At 34.2% G+C, this 19551-nt stretch overlaps 1 protein-coding gene across 2 annotated transcripts in view; it reads left to right on the top strand.

Moving 5' to 3' along the window:
• LOC139700994 (ATP-binding cassette sub-family C member 4-like) overlaps nt 1-19551 on the top strand; it is a 39854-nt gene that overhangs the window by 11906 nt on the left and 8397 nt on the right. For both annotated transcript variants that reach the window (XM_071599545.1, XM_071599547.1), the window contains 13 exons: nt 2748-2858; nt 3360-3551; nt 4270-4356; nt 5179-5378; nt 7069-7252; nt 8190-8339; nt 11312-11523; nt 11601-11950; nt 12507-12586; nt 13298-13448; nt 14466-14572; nt 17309-17432; nt 18409-18579. In XM_071599545.1, coding sequence (XP_071455646.1) covers nt 2748-2858; nt 3360-3551; nt 4270-4356; nt 5179-5378; nt 7069-7252; nt 8190-8339; nt 11312-11523; nt 11601-11950; nt 12507-12586; nt 13298-13448; nt 14466-14572; nt 17309-17432; nt 18409-18579 — 2119 coding nt within the window. The remainder of the gene's footprint in view (nt 1-2747; nt 2859-3359; nt 3552-4269; nt 4357-5178; nt 5379-7068; nt 7253-8189; nt 8340-11311; nt 11524-11600; nt 11951-12506; nt 12587-13297; nt 13449-14465; nt 14573-17308; nt 17433-18408; nt 18580-19551) is intronic.

The following is a 19551-nucleotide window of genomic DNA, read 5'->3' as shown; positions in this document are numbered from 1 at the left end:
ACTGCTATTTGGTTAACTTGTTAAAAATAGTGCATTCAAGGAAATAGAAAAACTAAAACCTAAAATATAACATTAAAGGAAAATGAAAGAGCATTAGATCTCTAGACACATAGATGCACACTGTCACTTGAATTTGTGATCCACCCTGACCCTTCTGAGTCACAGGAATATATGCACAATCAGGGTTTGTGGATATTTTACTTCTATAGCAGTGTGACCAATCAGTTGCACTAAAATAAAAAAAATAGGGAAAACTATCTAAAGATGAGGGCACCTTCCCAGTGGGATGGTGAGGCACAGAGTGCTCCCTGAGTTACACGAGCACACTTATTCTCCTGGTATTATTTCAATCGAACACCACTGAAACATGAAAGGCGTTAGTGCCCAAAGATCCTTATGCTATATTTTTCACCTGCAATGTTGGCCTCTTCAGAGAAGGGATTTTTTCCTCTGATTTTATATTTGAATGTTGATCCCTACTGCTGAAGTAAAAATCCCCTGAAACCCTGTGCATATGTGTATATATGTAACACCACATTTTTTAAAATATTAATCTTCCTCCTTTTCACTGTCTTTTTTTTCTTCATTAAATTTCATATTCTCCACTTTGTGCCCACCAGAAAACTACAGCCTTGGAGTAACTTTTTCATTCTTAAACGTATATCTATGTATGACAGCTGTTCTTCCATATAATTTGTAAGAACAATTAACAAAATAAGTTACTGAATCATGAAACTCTTTCATGCATTCACATTTTTTTTATTCTTATGCCAAGCCCTATATGATTCATGTATTCTCTGTTCTCATCTTTTTCTGATTCTTTCATTTCACTTTTCCCCCACAACAGTCTTCAATAACAATAGAATGCTTTGGTAAAACTTGGGAGGTGAACATTGGAGGTAAAAGTATCATTGCTGAAGACACATCCTATTCCAAGAAAATCAAATAAAGAATAGTTGTGGCAAAAAAGGGATTAATTAAGAATAAGAAACTACGGTAGGGACATTTGATTAAAGTAACTAAGAAATAGATTGGCAAAATGTTACATTTGGAGTGTGATTTTGTATGGAGAGAATACATGGGCTTTGGGGAGAGATGAGGTAAAAAGTATAGAGACCTTCAAAATGTGCATCTGGAGGAGGATGGAAGGAGTTAGATGGGAGGATAGATGGAGGAATGAGTAAGTGCTGCAAAGAATTGTAGAATAGATAAAATCAAGGATAGAAAAATGAATTGATTTGGGCATAATATGAGGAATTAGTGCTTGCCAGAGACTGTGTTAGAGGAAATCATAGAAGTGAAGAGAAGATGAGAAAGAAGGAGGTATACTATTTTGGACATAGTTAGGATTAGAAGCAAGTATGAAGAAACCAAAAGACTGGCTAAAGACAGACAAGTATTGAGGTCAACCATGAGTGAACCTGCCATGCAACTGAACAACCCAAAATGATAACAGCCTTCAGTAAGCTGGCTTATCTTAAAATATGCTAAAAGACTCCATTCCATTTATCAGCATTTTCCATGAACTTCTTTAGCTTCCTACTCTTAAAAAAACTTTTATGTTCCATCCATCCACTCAATTTTAATCATTTTCTTAGATTATTACATTTCCATAAAATTCAATCATGCCCTCACTGCTGCCCCCCATTATTGTTTCATATCAATAAGGAAGGAGGCTTGATATGCATTGTGCGATATTTCCCAATATCAAGGCTTATGTTTTCTACTATGAGTAGATCACTCATCTGGTAGAAAGTCTTGCTATCTCGGATTCTTCCGTTGTGTTCTTTCCTATTGTTTAATTCTAAATATGAGACCCTTTCCAGCTCTAGATTTTGATTTTTCTAATTTACACAATTATTTTACATTTATACAATTTTTCTAATTTATACAACTTGTATGACTGCCATATTAGGCAAAATATAAGATGCACCTTTTTTTCCTAAAATTATGGTTGAAAAAGTCACTTGCTTGTTATATATGAAGTCTCAAACTCACAACTAATTATAACAAAACAGGATTTGCCCTTCTTACTGAGTGGAAATATTTGTTTACAAAAATACCCATGCTTTCACATGGATTTTTAAAAATTTTTTTCTTGAGTGAGCCCTACAGAAATGAGGGTGCATCTTTTATACCAAGGCATCTTGTTAATCCTCAACACTTATTTATTATGGAGAGCTTAGATCATTAGATGATAGCAGGAGACCCTGCTGAGAACACTTGTGTTAACAATCAAGGTCAACTTAATAACTCTTGTGCTTTCAGACAGTGATGTTGCTAGGGGACAAGAATAGTTAGTACTGAATTTCACTGAGTATCATGCTTAGCTTTAATGTAGCTGCTAAATACGATTGAGCAGCTACATTAAAGTCAAATTAAGTTGAATTACATTACGAATAAATCTCGATTCCTACCTTTCCCATCTGGAGTGTGTGGAAACTATTTTTTGGAGTGAATTCAGCCTCAATATATCCAGAAAATGAATGTAAAAAGCATTGCATATATGTGAAGTTATTGAATTTCAAAACAAATAACTGTACTTATCATACATTTTCCCTATTTTCTATTGAGTACACCAGTTCATTCATCCCATTATTTATTAAAGTCTTCACTTGGTGATATATTGTTGATTTGTAAGTATTATAAAATGAAATTCCTTATTTCATCACTGACAGTCAATTAATCAGTTAAGGAGAAAAATATATCAGTAGAATGTGAAATTAATTTTTTTGTTCAATTTCTAGGTATTTATGTTAGCATCATACTATAGCACCCTCTGCTATACATTGACTCTGGATTTCCCACAAGCAATAGCCAGATTAGCTGAGGCATGGGTATCCATCAAACGTATTGAGGTTGGTCATGATTGTTTTAATCACAAGTTATCAAGTTATATTTGAACAACTATAATAATTTTGTGAGTACATCAATATTTTTTTCACTGCCAGAGTACCTGGGAAAGCCAAATTATGTACAAGGAAATATCTCAAAAATATTAACCTTCTTCCTCATTTCATAAATCCAACTTTGGAGTAAAGGAGGTTTCCATCTATTAATTTATTTATGTGTTCATAGTGAATTTATTGTAGATGTTGATTTTTATAGATCAGGGAGGCCTATTTGAGAAAAGCATAATGGTCGTGTATTGTAAATCAGGGGATTGGGCTTTGATATAGATCCAATTTATGCAGATTCCTTCTTTTGTTTGGTTTGCTATATTTCAATCAGCATTTTGGGTCCACTGTTGAAAACTTTGCTTTCTCTAGGTTTTTTTTATTCCTCTTCAAAGTGCTATCATGCATTTAGAGCAAGTCAGACATCTACAGATGACAAGGTTTTCACTGTTTTTTTCACAGAAATTTCTATTGTATGAAGAGATGACTGCAATTAGTAATTATGTGGATAAAAAACAAAGCAAGGAGATAGCGTTAGTTAATGCCACAGCAAAGTGGTCTTCAAATTTAACTGAAAATACGCTGAACAAAATTAATTTATCCGTGAAACCTGGAATGCTTGTTGCAGTTATTGGACCTGTTGGAGCAGGAAAAGTAAGTATAATCCAAATATGTTTCGGAAACATGTTTAGTGGTCACATGAGTGGCAATCGTGTATTTAATATTTTCCTAAAATACACATAAAAAAATGAATGTTCGTCTCAGGCAGTAACAATGACTGTATATGAAAGTGTACTCCTCCCAACGTTATTATATGATAGTGAAACTTGGGGGTGTCTGGATGAGCAAAAATGTTGACAAAAGTGGTGAGTATGAAGTACTTGAGGGGTTTGTGTGGGGAGAGAGAGAGAGAGATTTAAAATGAGATAGCAATGAAAGAATGTGAATACTGATTTTTTCAAGATGAGAGAATGGATGAGAATCATATCACCAAACATATGTATGTGAGAGAGTAAATGATGTTTCTTTGACTGATGGGTGAAAATAGTTGACAAAACCCCCAAGGCAAGTAAGGAGACCCTAAACAGAAAATTAAATACGTAGCATAAGTAATGGTAGACAATGTGACAGATGCAATAAAAGTATGCTAGGTATGAGGTAGTATAGATAGATAGATAGAATAAATCATTGAAAGAGAGTATGTACCTGAAAATAACCTGAAATGAGAGGTGTTTACTTTACTTCAAGCTTTTGAGATTACTGTTGAGACCATGAGTAAATTATGTTAATATCTATATCATAGAGTACCTCTATTCTTAATTATTCTTCCATTGATGCATATGGAAGCTACATATGTGCTTTCTCTTTCAAGACATCATTACTGCAGGCTATTCTTGGAGAATTGCCATTAACGTCTGGATCCATTAAAGTAAATGGGAAAATATCATACTCATGCCAGGTAAGTTTTTTCTGTGACTGATGCTTTGATAGTGGTTATCTTCATTTTGTATTTTATTGTTTTGGTTCGATTTAAAGATAGTAGAAGTAACTGTGTTTACTCTTGATTTTGTATGCTCAGACTTTCTCTTATTACCAGAATGATTAATTGATTCTTGTAAAAGAATAGAATATTTTTATCATTTTTATTAGATAGACTATTAGAAACAGAAATCATTCTCAAGGTCTCTGGTTTTCAGTTTGGTTGCCTCAGGTGCATTGCTTTGATGTATATCTCTGTATGTTTGGATAACCACATTAGATTGAACTGGATTACTATTCAATACCATCTCTTGTAACATGCAGGGTGGGGACCCACTACACATGGCCTTCTGTATGCATGCGTGGCATCTACCTTATCAATGCAGGTTGGAATGCAATTTCAATATGCCAGCCTATCAATCATATGTGCTAGCCATAGCCACTGTAACTGGAACAGAATGTCCACCTGCAGTTGCCATTGTTCAAGATTAGTGCTTATTCACTTTCTCACTCGTCTTGAATGGATTTTAGAAAATGAATATATCATTATACTATGTATCAGCTATAATGCTCTTTAAAATTAATTTTTATTGCTCAGTTTTTGTTCATTTCAATTCATACTAATCAAATTACTTATATCAATTCATTTTGATGAAATGATGCTATTTATCTTATGTTTTATGCTACATATTTTTCATATTCAAAATTGGAATAAAATTAATTTTGTTAATGTTTAAGCAAAACAACACATTTTTTGCTATTGCTTTTAGCTAATGTATTATATGTCATCTTATCCTCAAAGGAACCTTGGACGTTTGGTGGTACAATTCGTCAGAATATTCTTTTTGGCCAACCATATGAGCAAAAAAGGTACAATATAGTGGTAGAAGTGTGTGCTCTCACCCAAGACTTTAAGCAGTTCCCATATGGGGATTCGACCATTGTTGGAGAAAGAGGAGTATCTTTGAGTGGAGGGCAGAGAGCCAGACTTACACTCGCTAGGTAAGGGGAATTGAAATTTTTCTTCTTGAAGTCCCGGAATCATCGCGTTCTTTCTATATTCGTGGGTGGGCAACATATTTCTCAATGCAGTCATAGGTGTGGTGAATGAGAAGTGAAATTTATGATGAAAACACATAAATATATTTTAAAATATTTCTGGTTAGAGAATTGGCCATCTAACAAGAGGGAAATGCATACACTTTCATAGCAGAGTCCCAACCTGTGACTGTTTGTAATTGCCAAATCCTGATCTTGAATTTCTGCCAAACTAGAAATTCACAGATTTTATTGGTTGTTGAAGAATTGAAATTTAAAGCAACAAATTTGATCTGGAAATAATGGAATTTTGTTGGTATTTTTGGCTCTACAGCTTATAATAACTACAGTGGAAGAAATAACTATTGGGAGTCTTTTTTGGTAAGAAACATTCTGCTTGTACTATAGATCTTTGAGGAAGTGGTGGAATTCAATTGGTCTACAAGCTACAGAATTGCTGAATAAGAGATAATAAATAGAAGCGCAAATTAAAAGAGTAAAATAAGAGAAATTTCATAGGGATTAAGGTCAAAGCTAACTGGAAAGGAATGTTACCTAAGTTATATAATTATCAAATTTCCAAATGTTATTTTTCAAGAGGTCATTGTGTTATTTAATTTTTTAATTATTTAAATGTGATTATGAAATTGCCTAAATCAAAAGTTGACTCTAAATTCAATATTTCCTCATTTTTTTTCTGGCAAACTACTTAAACCAGAAAGTTAAAACTTCTGTTACTTCTCAATATAATCTCCCTGTAGGTATAAAAATGTTCACAATGTAGATTCCAAGGCGGGCAAGAATGCTTCCATAGGGTTCCCTTTTGCTTGCTGGGAAAACTGGCTGGCCTGTTACTGGGGCTTGCTGGGTTTGTTGTCAAATGATATTCAGTCTTCTTTTAACTGCCACACCCATGGACACACATTTTTCATGCATATAACACCATTTCCAGAGATCTCACTCAACTGGCAAGGAATTTAGATGAGTGTTCAACTCTGAAAGTGGAGAAAATGAACAAAACATGCTGTTCTTTTGCAATAAATTTCACCATTTTACATATTGAAATGGCTTCTCACTCTAGCAGCAGCTATACAAACCCAGTGTATGATGCAGCCATCTATCTCATGAGTTCATAAACAGTGAGCATAAAGAATATTTTAAGCTCAACCACATCTTTATCACTACTCCTCGCCTCGAGAAAAAAATTGTGATATCTTAAAACTTGAAGGCACCTCATATGTCTCTATGCTTCACTCTGCATTATAATTAACTTTAATCTACATAATTTCCAGAATAATATTTTGCAAAGCATTCCTAATGAGTGAACAATAAATCAAAGACAATGATGGTTTAAAATTAAGACTAGTTCATTATCTGTAGAGTAAATTGTACAATTAACTGTTGATGAATATATTTCATATTTAATTCAGAATGTTGCTTTAAAGTATGAAATTTTATGAACATAATCCACATATTGAACTTGTTTGTCCCAGAAATGACATGTTTTACTCATAACTTGTATAGTCTGTCTAACAATCATAAGACATTTAATATTGATCCTTGGGAAAATTAAGCATATTATGGTTACTGAGATTGGTTGACTCTCTATTTAAAGACCTATCTATTATGTAATTATTTTTTTTCCATGTTTCAGAGCGGTTTATAATGATGCAGATTTTTATTTCCTTGATGATCCATTGTCTGCTGTTGATAGCCATGTTGTGAGGCATTTGTTTGATGAATGCATTACTGATTACTTGTCTAATAAAACCCGGATACTTGTCACACATCAACTTCAGTACTTGAAAAAGGTTGATGAAATCATCATTCTGAACAATGTGAGTGTGTACACAGTTTTTAAAAAATATTTCCATTAATTTAAAATTTTTTAATTCGTACCGGAATAAAATGAATTGTCATTGTGGAGTATTGAAAAAACCCTGCACTTCACATGTTGGTGTATGCTATTCCATTTCATGTAAATCAAGACTTCCTCAATTATTCATAAAAATTTTTGTTATAAAGTCATTTTTTATGGTTGGTTACTATTTTTATCATGACATATCCTTTTTGTGCATGTTTGGCATCCTGGTACCAATGAAATTATTTGCTTATTATTATTCAGACATTTATTTTGGAAATAAATGACAAAATTAACATATCTTGGCTTAGCATCAGGTATAGCACTCTATTGTAATTGTTTTTGTTGGAAAGTATTTTAATTATTTAATGGTAAAAGTTTCTTTGGTGTTCAATAAGAATTGTTTATTTTATGTGAATGTTTAGCTCATGGAATCCTATTGCACAATTTATAAATACCGTTTGTAAGACAAGGCCTCAATAGGGATTTCATCACAATCCAAGGCTAAATTTATATGATGTTTTTTCATCATGTCAAGCAATATTATACTCTACTCTCAAATTTTAACAATCATATTTTTAAGCTCATGCAAATTATTTTAGAGACAAAGAATCACTTAACATATCAGTACAGTTCTTTACTCTGTGCATTTCTGAAAGAACAAATCTTATTTTTCATTGATAGTAATTCTGAGAAATAGGTAGCTATCTTTTAGAAACTCAGTTCTCATATGTATATATGTCTCAACAGTATATTTAATAATGACAATAATATTACTTTATTGAACCAAAGATGTGATTCATGTATAGGAAAAGTCAAAAGGGCATCATAGTTACATCAACTCAAAACGTGTTCAACATTTCCTGGTTTTTGTTTCAATCTGAGTATTTATTTAATGTAGTTTTTTATTGCAGGGAGTCATAGAAGCTAAAGGCAAATATGAGGAATTGCAAAAGACTGGTTTAGATTTTGCTATGCTATTGAAACATGATGAAGAAGACCCTAAAAAACAGGGGACCAAAGAAGGAAAATGCAATGCACCCTCAAGGCAGACTTCAAGGATGGTTAGTGCATATAGTATATCATTAAAATAGGAATGAACTACATATCACTTTGTACCCATAAGTAATGGAAAGTCAGAGAAAGAAAGCAAAACAGGGACCCAATAAACTATATGATTGTCCTCATGTCACGTACATTATATAAGTTATGAGTGGTGGCTTGAAAAATCCCTTTCCATTTCTCGTCTCATTCCTAGCCTACCCAGGAATGTAATAACATTTTACTTTCTATATTGGCCAAAACTCATCCTCTATCCCTTTCACCTCTACAGACCCATCATTTTTTCTATTTTTTTACCGGAGGATGACTTTAAAGCTTACTTTGTAAAGGTAGCCCAAAGTATTGGTGCTTTGTATTTACAAATGGCCCTCCAAAGTTGCCCATATGGATAGCTAATTGATAATCAAATAAATGTATAATTAAATTAATAATTCAGCGACTAGTTTCTTTTATGTGTCATTGGCACAGCATCTTATACTAGCACTAGTATCATTGCTTGTATAGTACACATGCATGCATTCAATTCTTATACATCAGATACACTTAAACATATGATCACTTTTGTGAGTCTGTAATTACCCTTATTACTATGTCTCATTACTACATGTGGGACTTTTAAGTAAAGTTATAATTACATACTGTTGTAAAGGTATGCACTGTTCATAACACAACCAAGTTACAGACAAATCCAAGCAAAAGATATTCTCAGGCAGACATCTCATCTATAGCCTAGAGGACACTTATATTGATGGGAGTGCTTCCCATTCCACTCGCCAAGCTCTTCCCTCCCAATTCCATCAGTAAGTACATAAGAGGTGAATATTTATTCCATAATTTGGCTTATGTCTGGTTTCAAAACCTATTCTTTGCAGAGAGAGAATCAATATTTTGGAGGAATTTGAAAAATGGTTATGGAGATAGATGGGTAAAATGAGTTATAATTGTGGGTGGAATGAGAAAATGGTTCCTTTTTTGCCTTTAATCAGTAATCCATGAATAGAATGAAATATAAATCTGCTTTTTTTAAAGCTTTTCCTCTGCTAGGCTTCAATAATTGCCACCACTCACCTTCTTTGTTTCAAAAGATGAGATCTCATGTGCAGGACCCAATTACTTAGTTCAATTTAAATTTCATTTCACTTTTATTCCCTTTCACCTTCAATTATTTGACTCTTTGCAAACATTCCCACAGGTCTTTCTCCCTTGCAACTCCACCACTTGCAGTTTCTATTGTATCTCTTCTACCCTGTCATCAATGGCTCCACTTTTCCTCCCCATCTCTCATTTAAACCCTCATTTATTACCCCTCACATCATAAATGGATCTTGCCTGATATATAAAATTGCTATTCTCATTATTATCCCAGTAATGTAGGAGGAAATGCCTAAAGGTGAATCACTAAGAGACATTAGGTGGGTTATTAGATCCTGTATGGTGTAAAAATGGGAAGTATACCTTTGTAGCAGCTGCTGCAATAAATGGTAGCACAAAGCGGAAAGGAAATATTGTGCTAGGGTTGCATTATCTACCACAAACCCTCCTTAAACTCATTATACTAACGTTAATCCTAAATATGGAACTGCTGATAGCAGATTAGTAATAAAAGCAGCCTCCCAGAATGATATATGACCTCATGGTATAACATACAAGGTCTGTACCAAATGTGGTAGGACTGAGTGGAAAAAATTATTTCTAGAATTGATACATTCACTCTAAAGTCTTTGAAGTAGCTCCCTTATGTATCCATACAGAGCTTCCAGAGGGTTTTCCATGCCTCATAAGCCTTCTGGAAGGCGGCGCCCGGGACGCTGCTAAGCTCCCTTGTCACAGGCTGTTGTAATGCTTCCTTTGAGCTATGGTGACTTCCTTTCAGCATAGATTTGAGGCAAGGGAAGAGGAAGAAGTCTGAAGAAGAAAATTTGGATCCTCCTTCACATGGTCGAGAAGCTCTTGGCAGATCCACGTGTGAGTTTCCTTTTGTTTGTTTGAGAGCACTTGCGGCACAAACTTCGCTCACATCTTTCTCATACCATTTTTTTTAGTCAAATGGTGATGTACATCACTTTTAGGGAAACCAAATTCATCAGGAACCATGTGATCTGGTCAATCTGTGATCCTTGTCCTACGAAGCCTTCACTATTGCAAGATTTTCATCACTTTTTGAGATCAAAGAGCGTCCTAAATGTTCGGCACCTTCTTCCCTCCTGAAACAAGTTATGCCACTCAAAAACACCTGACCTACCTATGGCGTTATCACCATAAGCTGCCCTAAGCATGTCATGAGTATCTTTTCCAGTTTTGCCCAGTTTCATGCAAAATTTGATGGCGTAGTGCTGTTCTAATAACCAGTTCATGACGGAGCATAACGAGGTCACGTTATATACGTAGTAGTTTTGCAAACAAACAAACTACACTCTGCAAAGGATGAGAACCAACTGCCACTGGCCTCCACAGCTTTTTTTGAGACTGCCCTCCCTCAAACCGAGTCAGAGCAACCGCCGCTCACCCGTCCATCTATCTGGGAAAAAATAAGTCATACTACTTTTGGGACAGACCTTGTATCCTACGAAAGCCGTTCATATTACTAGGAATACATAAAATGATTACTCCAACAGTTCAAGTGTGGATACATTCGTATGACTCATAGTAAACATTTCATCCACTATGTAGGTAGATGCTAATTAACACATGGATTACTGAGGCAATTCATCCACAGCTTAGGTAATGATTTACTCCATAAAAGTCTATTTCAATCTTAGTAGTGACATCCCTAGTCATTCATTCTTATTTACTATCATTTAAGTCAGAGTTTTATTTATTTCTAAGAGCACACTCATTATAATACCTCCATTTATTCTTCAAATTGTTTTTAGGAATATAAGTTGATTGTTGATCCTGACTAGTCCTACTGTGACATAATAGTACATCGAACAAATGTGTTTTTCTATTAGTACTGTTACTTTTACTGTTACAGAGTGGTAGGACAGATTCTGAATCAATGGATCCAGATGAAATGGAAGAGAAGCAAAAAGTTGAAGAATCACGGTCTCACGGGTCTGTCAGTGGTTTGGTGTATGGGAGATATTTTGCAGCTGGTGGACACTTCTGTGTGATCATAATTCTATTCTTTATGTTTTTTATGGCACAGATCCTAGCAAGTAGCTGTGATTACTGGGTAACATTTTGGTGCGTATCCTACTGAAATCAGGTGGATTAACCTTAAGATACCAGAAAAATTCTTACCACTGGATTTTATTCCACAGGACCAACATGGAAGAATTACGTCAAAAAGACACGCTTTTGAAAAAGTCATTGGAAACAATGACTGATGGGCGAAAGTTCACATTTGCTAATGAATCATCTACACCTGATTTCAATGCTACATTTGTTGAAAATACTCCTACTATGGGTGGTGATCAATTGTATTTAACATTCACCACTGAAAACTGCATTTATATATATTCAGCGTTGATATTTTTAACCATTATTTTCTCCTTGGGACGGTCCTTCCTGTTTTTTACTGTCTGTATGCGAGCATCTGTGAACTTACATAATGCCATGTTTCAGTCTATTGTGCATGCAACAATGAGATTTTTCAATACAAACCCTTCAGGTGAGTTCATTTTATCTACAACTTAAAAAACCATCCATTATGTACATAACCCTATCATCATATGTAAACATATACAAATGCCATGTATAACATGAAGCCATAAATTTAAACAGTATTTTAACCAATAATGAATATAATTTTATTTGCAAAGTTTTCATGAAGATAAAGATTTATGAATTTTCAAATGAAAATTTAATTTTTATTCTCTATTTAAGCAATGATAAGTAATAAAGAATTTTTTTTTTCAAATAAAGAAAAAAGTTACTTTTCACTTATTATTAAAATTTTTATTCAATAGCAATTCATTTAATTAATAATATAACCTTACTGTTACTTGAATCGGCATAATTGTTTGAAGCTGATGCTGTCCTGTGTTTTAAATTATGTGAAAACTAATGATGAATACAAAGTATTAAGCAGATACTTCTTAAAGTAAACAAAGGAATTTATGCGATGGAGACTGGGTCCTAGATTTAAAATATCATTAAAATTGAGTGATATGTTATAAAGTATGCTGTGAATAATAATTTATGTCCTATAATCATTATATTCACAGGTCGGATTCTCAACAGATTCTCAAGGGATATGGGGTCAATAGATGAAATGCTTCCTCAAACCATGATTGATACTCTTCAGGTAAAAACAAATTTATATTAACTCATAGCAATGTAGGTATTGTAACTGCTGAATAGATGGTAAACTTTTAGAGCTTAGTAAATTAATGCTTAATGCAAGTGTAATATCCCCTTGATATGGAAGCAGTTTTTCTCAATATAATCATTAAAGAGCCATCTGCCTTCTCTAATATTATCTTAAAGAGCCATCTGTTTTTCTCAATATAATCATTAAAGAGCCAAAGCTCTCTGGTAAATTTGAGCCTGCAAGTCAAAGCAAGTAAACACAAATCCACAGATGCACACAGAATCAGTCAGTATGCAGGAGATCACTAGGGTTCGTGAGATTTTTGCATGAGTTATGGTAATTTTCTATTCATTACTTTACTACATTTTTTTATTCCTTGGTGAAAAAGTGATAAATCTAGCAGTGAATATTGAAATATTTTTGCAAAGCCCTTCTTAATTGACCTCAAATAATTCTTTTTATTTAACTGCATTGAATTCTTAAAGAGGTAAGATTTAGAGTTTTATCAAAGTGTGGATTTCTCATTTTTTCCTAACATGCTTTTCCTGAATACCTTATAAAACTTGCTTTTAATTTTCCTCTTCTAAGAAGAAACCTTTGAAGCAGTATTTTTAATGATTATTTATTGACATTCTTACTGAATAGATAGTGCATATTTTTTTTTGTTTACAAATTATAATTCTTGTTCTTTCTTTTATATTCAAGATAGGTCTTGCCTTGATGAGCATCACTATAATGGTTTCAGCTATGAACTTCTGGCTTATATTACCTACCCTTATAATCGGATTTATATTTTACCTCCTACGAACCATCTACCTATCTACTTCCCATAGTGTAAAGAGATTGGAAGGCCTAGGTATGTTGCATTCGAAATAATCTAAGTATAATAAAAGTGGATTGTTTTGTTATTCAAGACATTTTGATTCCTTCATACTAAATGATGTCTTGGAACTACAAAAATAATGGAACAAAGTGGAAGAAAAAGAGATGATATATTCTCATATAAAACTACAATAATCATAACCCAAAGATGGGTTTGATTGTTGAGGATAAAGCTCATTCGAAGCTAATACATTCAGCATGTGAAATTCTCTACTGCATGTGGTTTCCTATTGCCCATTCAATATTTTCACTTGACTGTGGAGTCTTATGGAGCTACTGTTCTCATAATTAATATATGCTGTACCAAGAAAACTATTGCCAAATTTTTGATGGCTTTGGATTTTATGCATTAGAAATTGTAAATACAGTAATGCAAAGAATAACTGTTAATTTATTCTTATGCTCAATTGATGCTCATTAATTAAAATATGGTTTAGATTATTCATAGAACTGCAGAAAATTGTACTGAAGTTTATTTAGTGGGGTCACTGCCTGATGTGCATTGAAATGCAAGAATTTCCCAGGATGAAAATCATTTCTCCTGATTGAGAACAAATCAAGATCCCTTGATTTTCACAGCAGTGTTTTAGCCAGTGAAGCTTCAAAGGCATCCTCTTATGCTGTAAGTTTCTAGGTGCCTTGTAGAAGCAAAGATTACCATGCATATAATTTTCCAAAGTAGCCATGAGTATTGTGCCACAGCCTATTAAGTTAAAGCCAAATCTTTGACAAATACAAAAGAGGGAAGACCTCAAAAGCTAAACTGGCTGAAGCGGTTGTCCATAGATCAAGAGATTCAGTTTCCTCTTCCTCTTTTCTTCTATTTTCTTAGCCTCTCCCATTTCTCGCAACTCTCCCAATAATACCTGTATGCATGGTCACACCACAAGGGTTGGTGCTATGGAAAAACCTTAAGTTCATGATTAATATTATGTGTTTCTCCAATTGCATATATCCACTATAACTCATCACTTCAAACTTTGTTTTTCAGCCAGGAGCCCTGTTTTTTCTCATCTCAATGCATCTCTTCAAGGACTTACTACCATTAGAGCATTTGGAGCTCAGAATATCCTGATCAAGGAATTTGATAACTTTCAGGTATGAAAAAAGCACTTTTTTATTCCTTTAGGAAATTTTGTCGATGCATTAACTTTGGTTTCAATTCTCAGTATCATTTCGGTGTGATATGATGATATGAACTCAATATTTTCTTTTTATGTTTTCAAACAATGATAAATTTCCTCTATTAAATCATTTGAATGAGGGTAATTCAAAGACACTCTTTACATATGATTGTAAGTTTCCTTTGCCAAATGTTGTTTTGTCTATCATGACCCTTATTCATGTATGTCCAATATTAGTATTGCTAGATGAATTGACTTTCAAATATTCACTGCTCTGCCCAGAAGAATATAAAAAGATTTTTTCTCGCATGCTGCATGAATATGGGGATTGTATTCCTCAAGAGACCTCATTGTATTTTTTATTAATTTTTAGCAGCATTAAATATTTAGCATTTAATATGCTTTATTTTTTCCAGTACAGTCGCATGTAATTGAGTTTGTAGAATACATATTTTATTACATGAAATTCAGTGTCCCCTGTATGATTAATTAGAATTGATCCATAATGAACTGAAAACTGTCTCTTCTTTTTTCCACAGTAAATTTCATTAAGTATGCCCCAATTTTGATAAAAAAAGTAGTATTTAGGTTGGGTTTTAGATTGAAATCCAAGCTGCATTTTTAATTCTATGGTTTTCGGCTCAACTTGATGGAACTTCATGTTGAAAAGTAAATAATGGCAACTTTGTAAGTTCCACTGATTTTTATTTTACAAAACCCACAAAGAAGGTATTCCTATGAAGCTGGTTGTTTCAAGTGTCACCCCTTTCTCAAGAAAACTGGTGACAAGACTAGATGTGTTAATAACTCTATTAGTGATGGAAGACTTAGAGGCAAAACTTTTCAATTCAGGAATTGTCAACACCAAGAACATCAGTATTTGGCGTCGTTATGTTGACGACATCTTTGAGGTGTGGAACGTAACTGATTGGCAACTTGAAATTTTTCTGAACTCCCTTAACTTATTATGCCAAGGCATTAATTTTATGTGTGAGAAAAGAGTCAATGGTTGCATCAATTTCCTGGACGTCAAAATGACCACTTGTGCATATAACTTTGCAATTTTCAGAGAATTATTCTCCACAGACCAAGTGATCCACTACAGTTCCCACCATCACATCTCTCAGAAGCTAGCTGCCTTTCATTCAATGATAAATAGACTGATTAACATCCTTCTCTCTGTGAACAATTTCAACTGGGAACTTAAAAGCATCAATTCATTGCTTCCAACAATGGCTACAAACCTGAACTCATAGACAAGATTTTATACAAAAAGTGCACCTCATATGTACATTCTTTTATTTATTAAGGTGGAGATGGAGAAAAAGAGAAAACAAAATAGTGTAAATCAACATTGTGTGAAGTGGCTTTTTACAACTAAAGAACTTTGAAGAGTTTACCAGCCAAAACAAAAGACCCAGTTAAACAAAATGAAAAAAGAGGTGTTTATAAATTAAAATGCAAAGACTGCAGCACTAATTATATAGGGCAGATGGGAAGATCATTTCAGTTTATAAGTGAAGAACACAAATGGTGTTTCCACATGGCATATATTTCATAATCCTTCTTTGACAAAACACTTGTTGGAAGAAGGATACATAAGCGATTTTACCCTTGAAGTCCTTCATGATGAAACCAAGGGCCAAAGAATGGACGTCTTAGAGTAACTGGAGATTAGGAAAAATGTTGGAAATGGAATACTGGTTTTTGATTATGTGTTTCCCTGACAATCCCCTCTCCTTGATGTCCCTAACACCCAGTAATTTTTTCCCATTTGTCCCCCCCCTCTCATCTCCTGCTCCCCTCTTACCTACCTAACACCACTATCAACCCCCCATGGAGAGTCAACTCAACCATTCGGGGCTGCCACTCTACCCTTCACCTATACCCTCTTTCCCCCCCCCCCCCTTCCTTGGTTGGTCTCTATACTCCCCCTCCATTTCTCCCACCTACCCCCTCCACACTACACATCCCATCCACTTAAAAACCCCTCCCACCACATCCATGTATATATAAATGTCAAAAAGTCCTGTATATTGCACCTGATCATGATGACTATTTGACAAAACCGGTTGTTTTTTTTAAATAAAAAGCAATGGAACTTACAAAGTTGTTATTATTCACTTTTAAGTTGCATTTATTCAATGTATTATTGTTAGTATTCTACCAGTTAAAGTAGGTTTTGGATGGACACAGCCAATATAATGGTACATTTACTTGCCTCTCGTAATGAAAACACAACCTGACATTTAAAATTGCAAGTAACTTCTCTTCTATTCCGAATACTTCACTTCCTCCCTTCATTCCATCCAACATGCCTACCCTATTCCTACCCCTTCCTTGCTTGCCAGACATTCTACCCTTTATTGCCGTATTCAACATCCCACTGCCAGTCAAAACGCTCTGCAACCATCTTTCCTGCCTCTTTTTGACTTCTCTCAACAATACTCTCTCCTCACCCACCATACCTAGCACTTATTCGTTTGTTTTCCTTTCCATTGCTTTTACCTTTTCCATCCTACTTCATTCCCACATTTCAAAAGCATCCAATCTATGCCTATCATCCTGCTTTGTTGACTGTGTTTCCTTGCTTTTTTAATAAAACAAAATTGAATAAAAAATATTAATAAAACATTGTGGAGAATAACCAAGTGACTGTTTTTGCTCAGTTTTATTACATTTTTTAATGCTGGTATTGTATTCCTTGCAGGATCTCCACTCATCAGCTTGGTTCATGTTCATTGCAACAAGCAGAGCTTTTGGACTGTGGTTGGACTTGTTCTGCTTTGTTTACATTTCGCTAGTGACAATAAGCTTCTTGTTTATGGATGGTGGTAAGTAATGACAGATGACTAAAATCTTCTTTTATTGTATGTGTTTAAGTGAATGTTAACTTTTGACATGCTGACATGAAACATGGAATTACAGCTAAAAGGTAGTTTACAAATTAATGGAAGTGTTCTTGTTTCCACTTAAAACGATTACAATGTTTTGGACTTTGTAATCCCTTCAAGATAGCATAAAAACCTTTATTTGCAAAAAAGCCCTACTACTTTATAATTGTACTATAAGTCTTCAGCGGCCCCCTTCATCTCAGTAGCCCCAGCCATCCACTTTTTCAACTTTCTTTGACTTTCCACCACCAACTTCCTCTTTCTAGTCCCCTTCACTTCATCCTTCTACATACTGACAATTGTGATAGCCCAAAATAAAAGACTAAACATCAGTAAGCTAGATGCACTCCAGACTTGTAAGCTATGTGTTTAGTTTGGGTTCTGTAAATATTATGCTATAAATATAGTATTATAAAATGTATGTTAGATGGTAATACTTCATTATCAATAACTCAAAGCATTCATTGCTAGATTTATTCAAAGAAGGAAGCAAAGAAATCGGAAATAGTTTTGCAGTTGATGACATTATATAAACACAAAAAATATGTAAACATGCAAATATTCTCTGTTTATTCTTCAGCTCAATGATGAGACATAGAAACTATGAGTTGTCAGCCAACAGTAACTTTAATTAATAATTATCAGAAGGGTGAATGAATGAGGAAATGGATTAGTATAAGGTTAATGAAAACTATAGAGCTTGTTAATAAATAGATTAAATGATTTTGTATGCTCTGCCGCAGGTAGTTTAGTCAACTGACCTTGAAATTTAATTTTAAATTGTCTAGTGTCATCCTCCCCTAGTTAGATACCACAGGCAATGTAGTTCTGTACACTTAATTGGATAAGTGAAACAATTTTCATTTGAGTACTATGGAGAATTAACTCATATAAACATATTTTTCATTTCTTTCAGAAATTTTTGGTGGCAATGTGGGTTTGGCCATCACTCAATCCATAGCGTTGACTGGGATGTTTCAGTGGGGTATGCGCCAGTCTGCTGAAATGGAGAATCAGATGACATCGGTGGAGAGAGTAGTTGAGTACACCAATGTAGAGAAAGAACCACCTCTTGCATCACATCCAGGTATTCTGCTGCTTCATATTACGTAATCATGGCAATAAATTCTTGTGCTTGGTTGTTGAGTAGAATGTAAGGACAAAGTTGACAACAATGCATGCTGCTTTTCGTTTTATAACCAGGAAGTAATGACTTGCTGATGAAGTGAATTTTTTAGGAAGGCCACAATAGCAAATAAAAGTCTAGATCAGGTCAGAACTGGTCATTAAATAACATCTCAGTTGGGGCTGATTTGTCCAAATATATTTCTTTTGGTGAATAAATGATCATCTGGTAAAATAAATGCTACTAAATATTTCCAGGAGATGTTAGGTAAGTGCAAAACATAATAGGAACATGATTTGTGACTTAAATAACCTATCTGCTCAAGAAATAAAATCCACAGCACAAAGTTATATCCCCTCTCCCCACCTAATGGGCAGTAGTTATAGGTGGTATTCAGGAATCAAGGAGTTTACTTTTATGGAACTTTTGATGAATAAGTTTCAAGTTAAAATACAGCCATTGTTGTCAAACAAACAATATTGAGTTCAAAGTGAACACATTTATTGCTCCAATTTCTACCACATATGGAACTATTGCCACCAAGTCATCAATCAATGGGAGAAAGAAAACAGAGTGGTAGGATGAGAGAGACAGGAAAGTGTTCTGTCTGCATGTCTTTAATACAGTATTTTTGCCCATCTCATTCCTAGCACTACCTGTCTTGCTTAGAAGCAAGTGAAAGCATGGATGTGGGGCAGGAAATGGGAGGGAAAATGATGCAGTAGCTTTGGACCCATGAAAATATCTAACATTAATGGTTGCTTAAGAAAAAATAGTAAACTGGATTCACGCATTAAGAGTTGATAATTTCTTCCTTCAGTTCTTTTGCACACTTTCTGTGGTGGAATATTTTGTTGGACCAGAAGATTACTAATTATTACTTAAGACTTGAATAGCTTTTTCTGCCACATTTTTCAATGGAAGTGCTACAAC

Source organism: Hetaerina americana, unplaced genomic scaffold (assembly GCF_022747635.1).
Source record: "Hetaerina americana unplaced genomic scaffold, ioHetAmer1.1.p SCAF_11, whole genome shotgun sequence".
NCBI classification, from domain to species: Eukaryota; Metazoa; Arthropoda; class Insecta; order Odonata; family Calopterygidae; genus Hetaerina; species Hetaerina americana.
The sequence above is the reverse complement of the archived record's forward strand: the minus strand, read 5'-3'. Positions and strand labels throughout refer to the sequence as shown.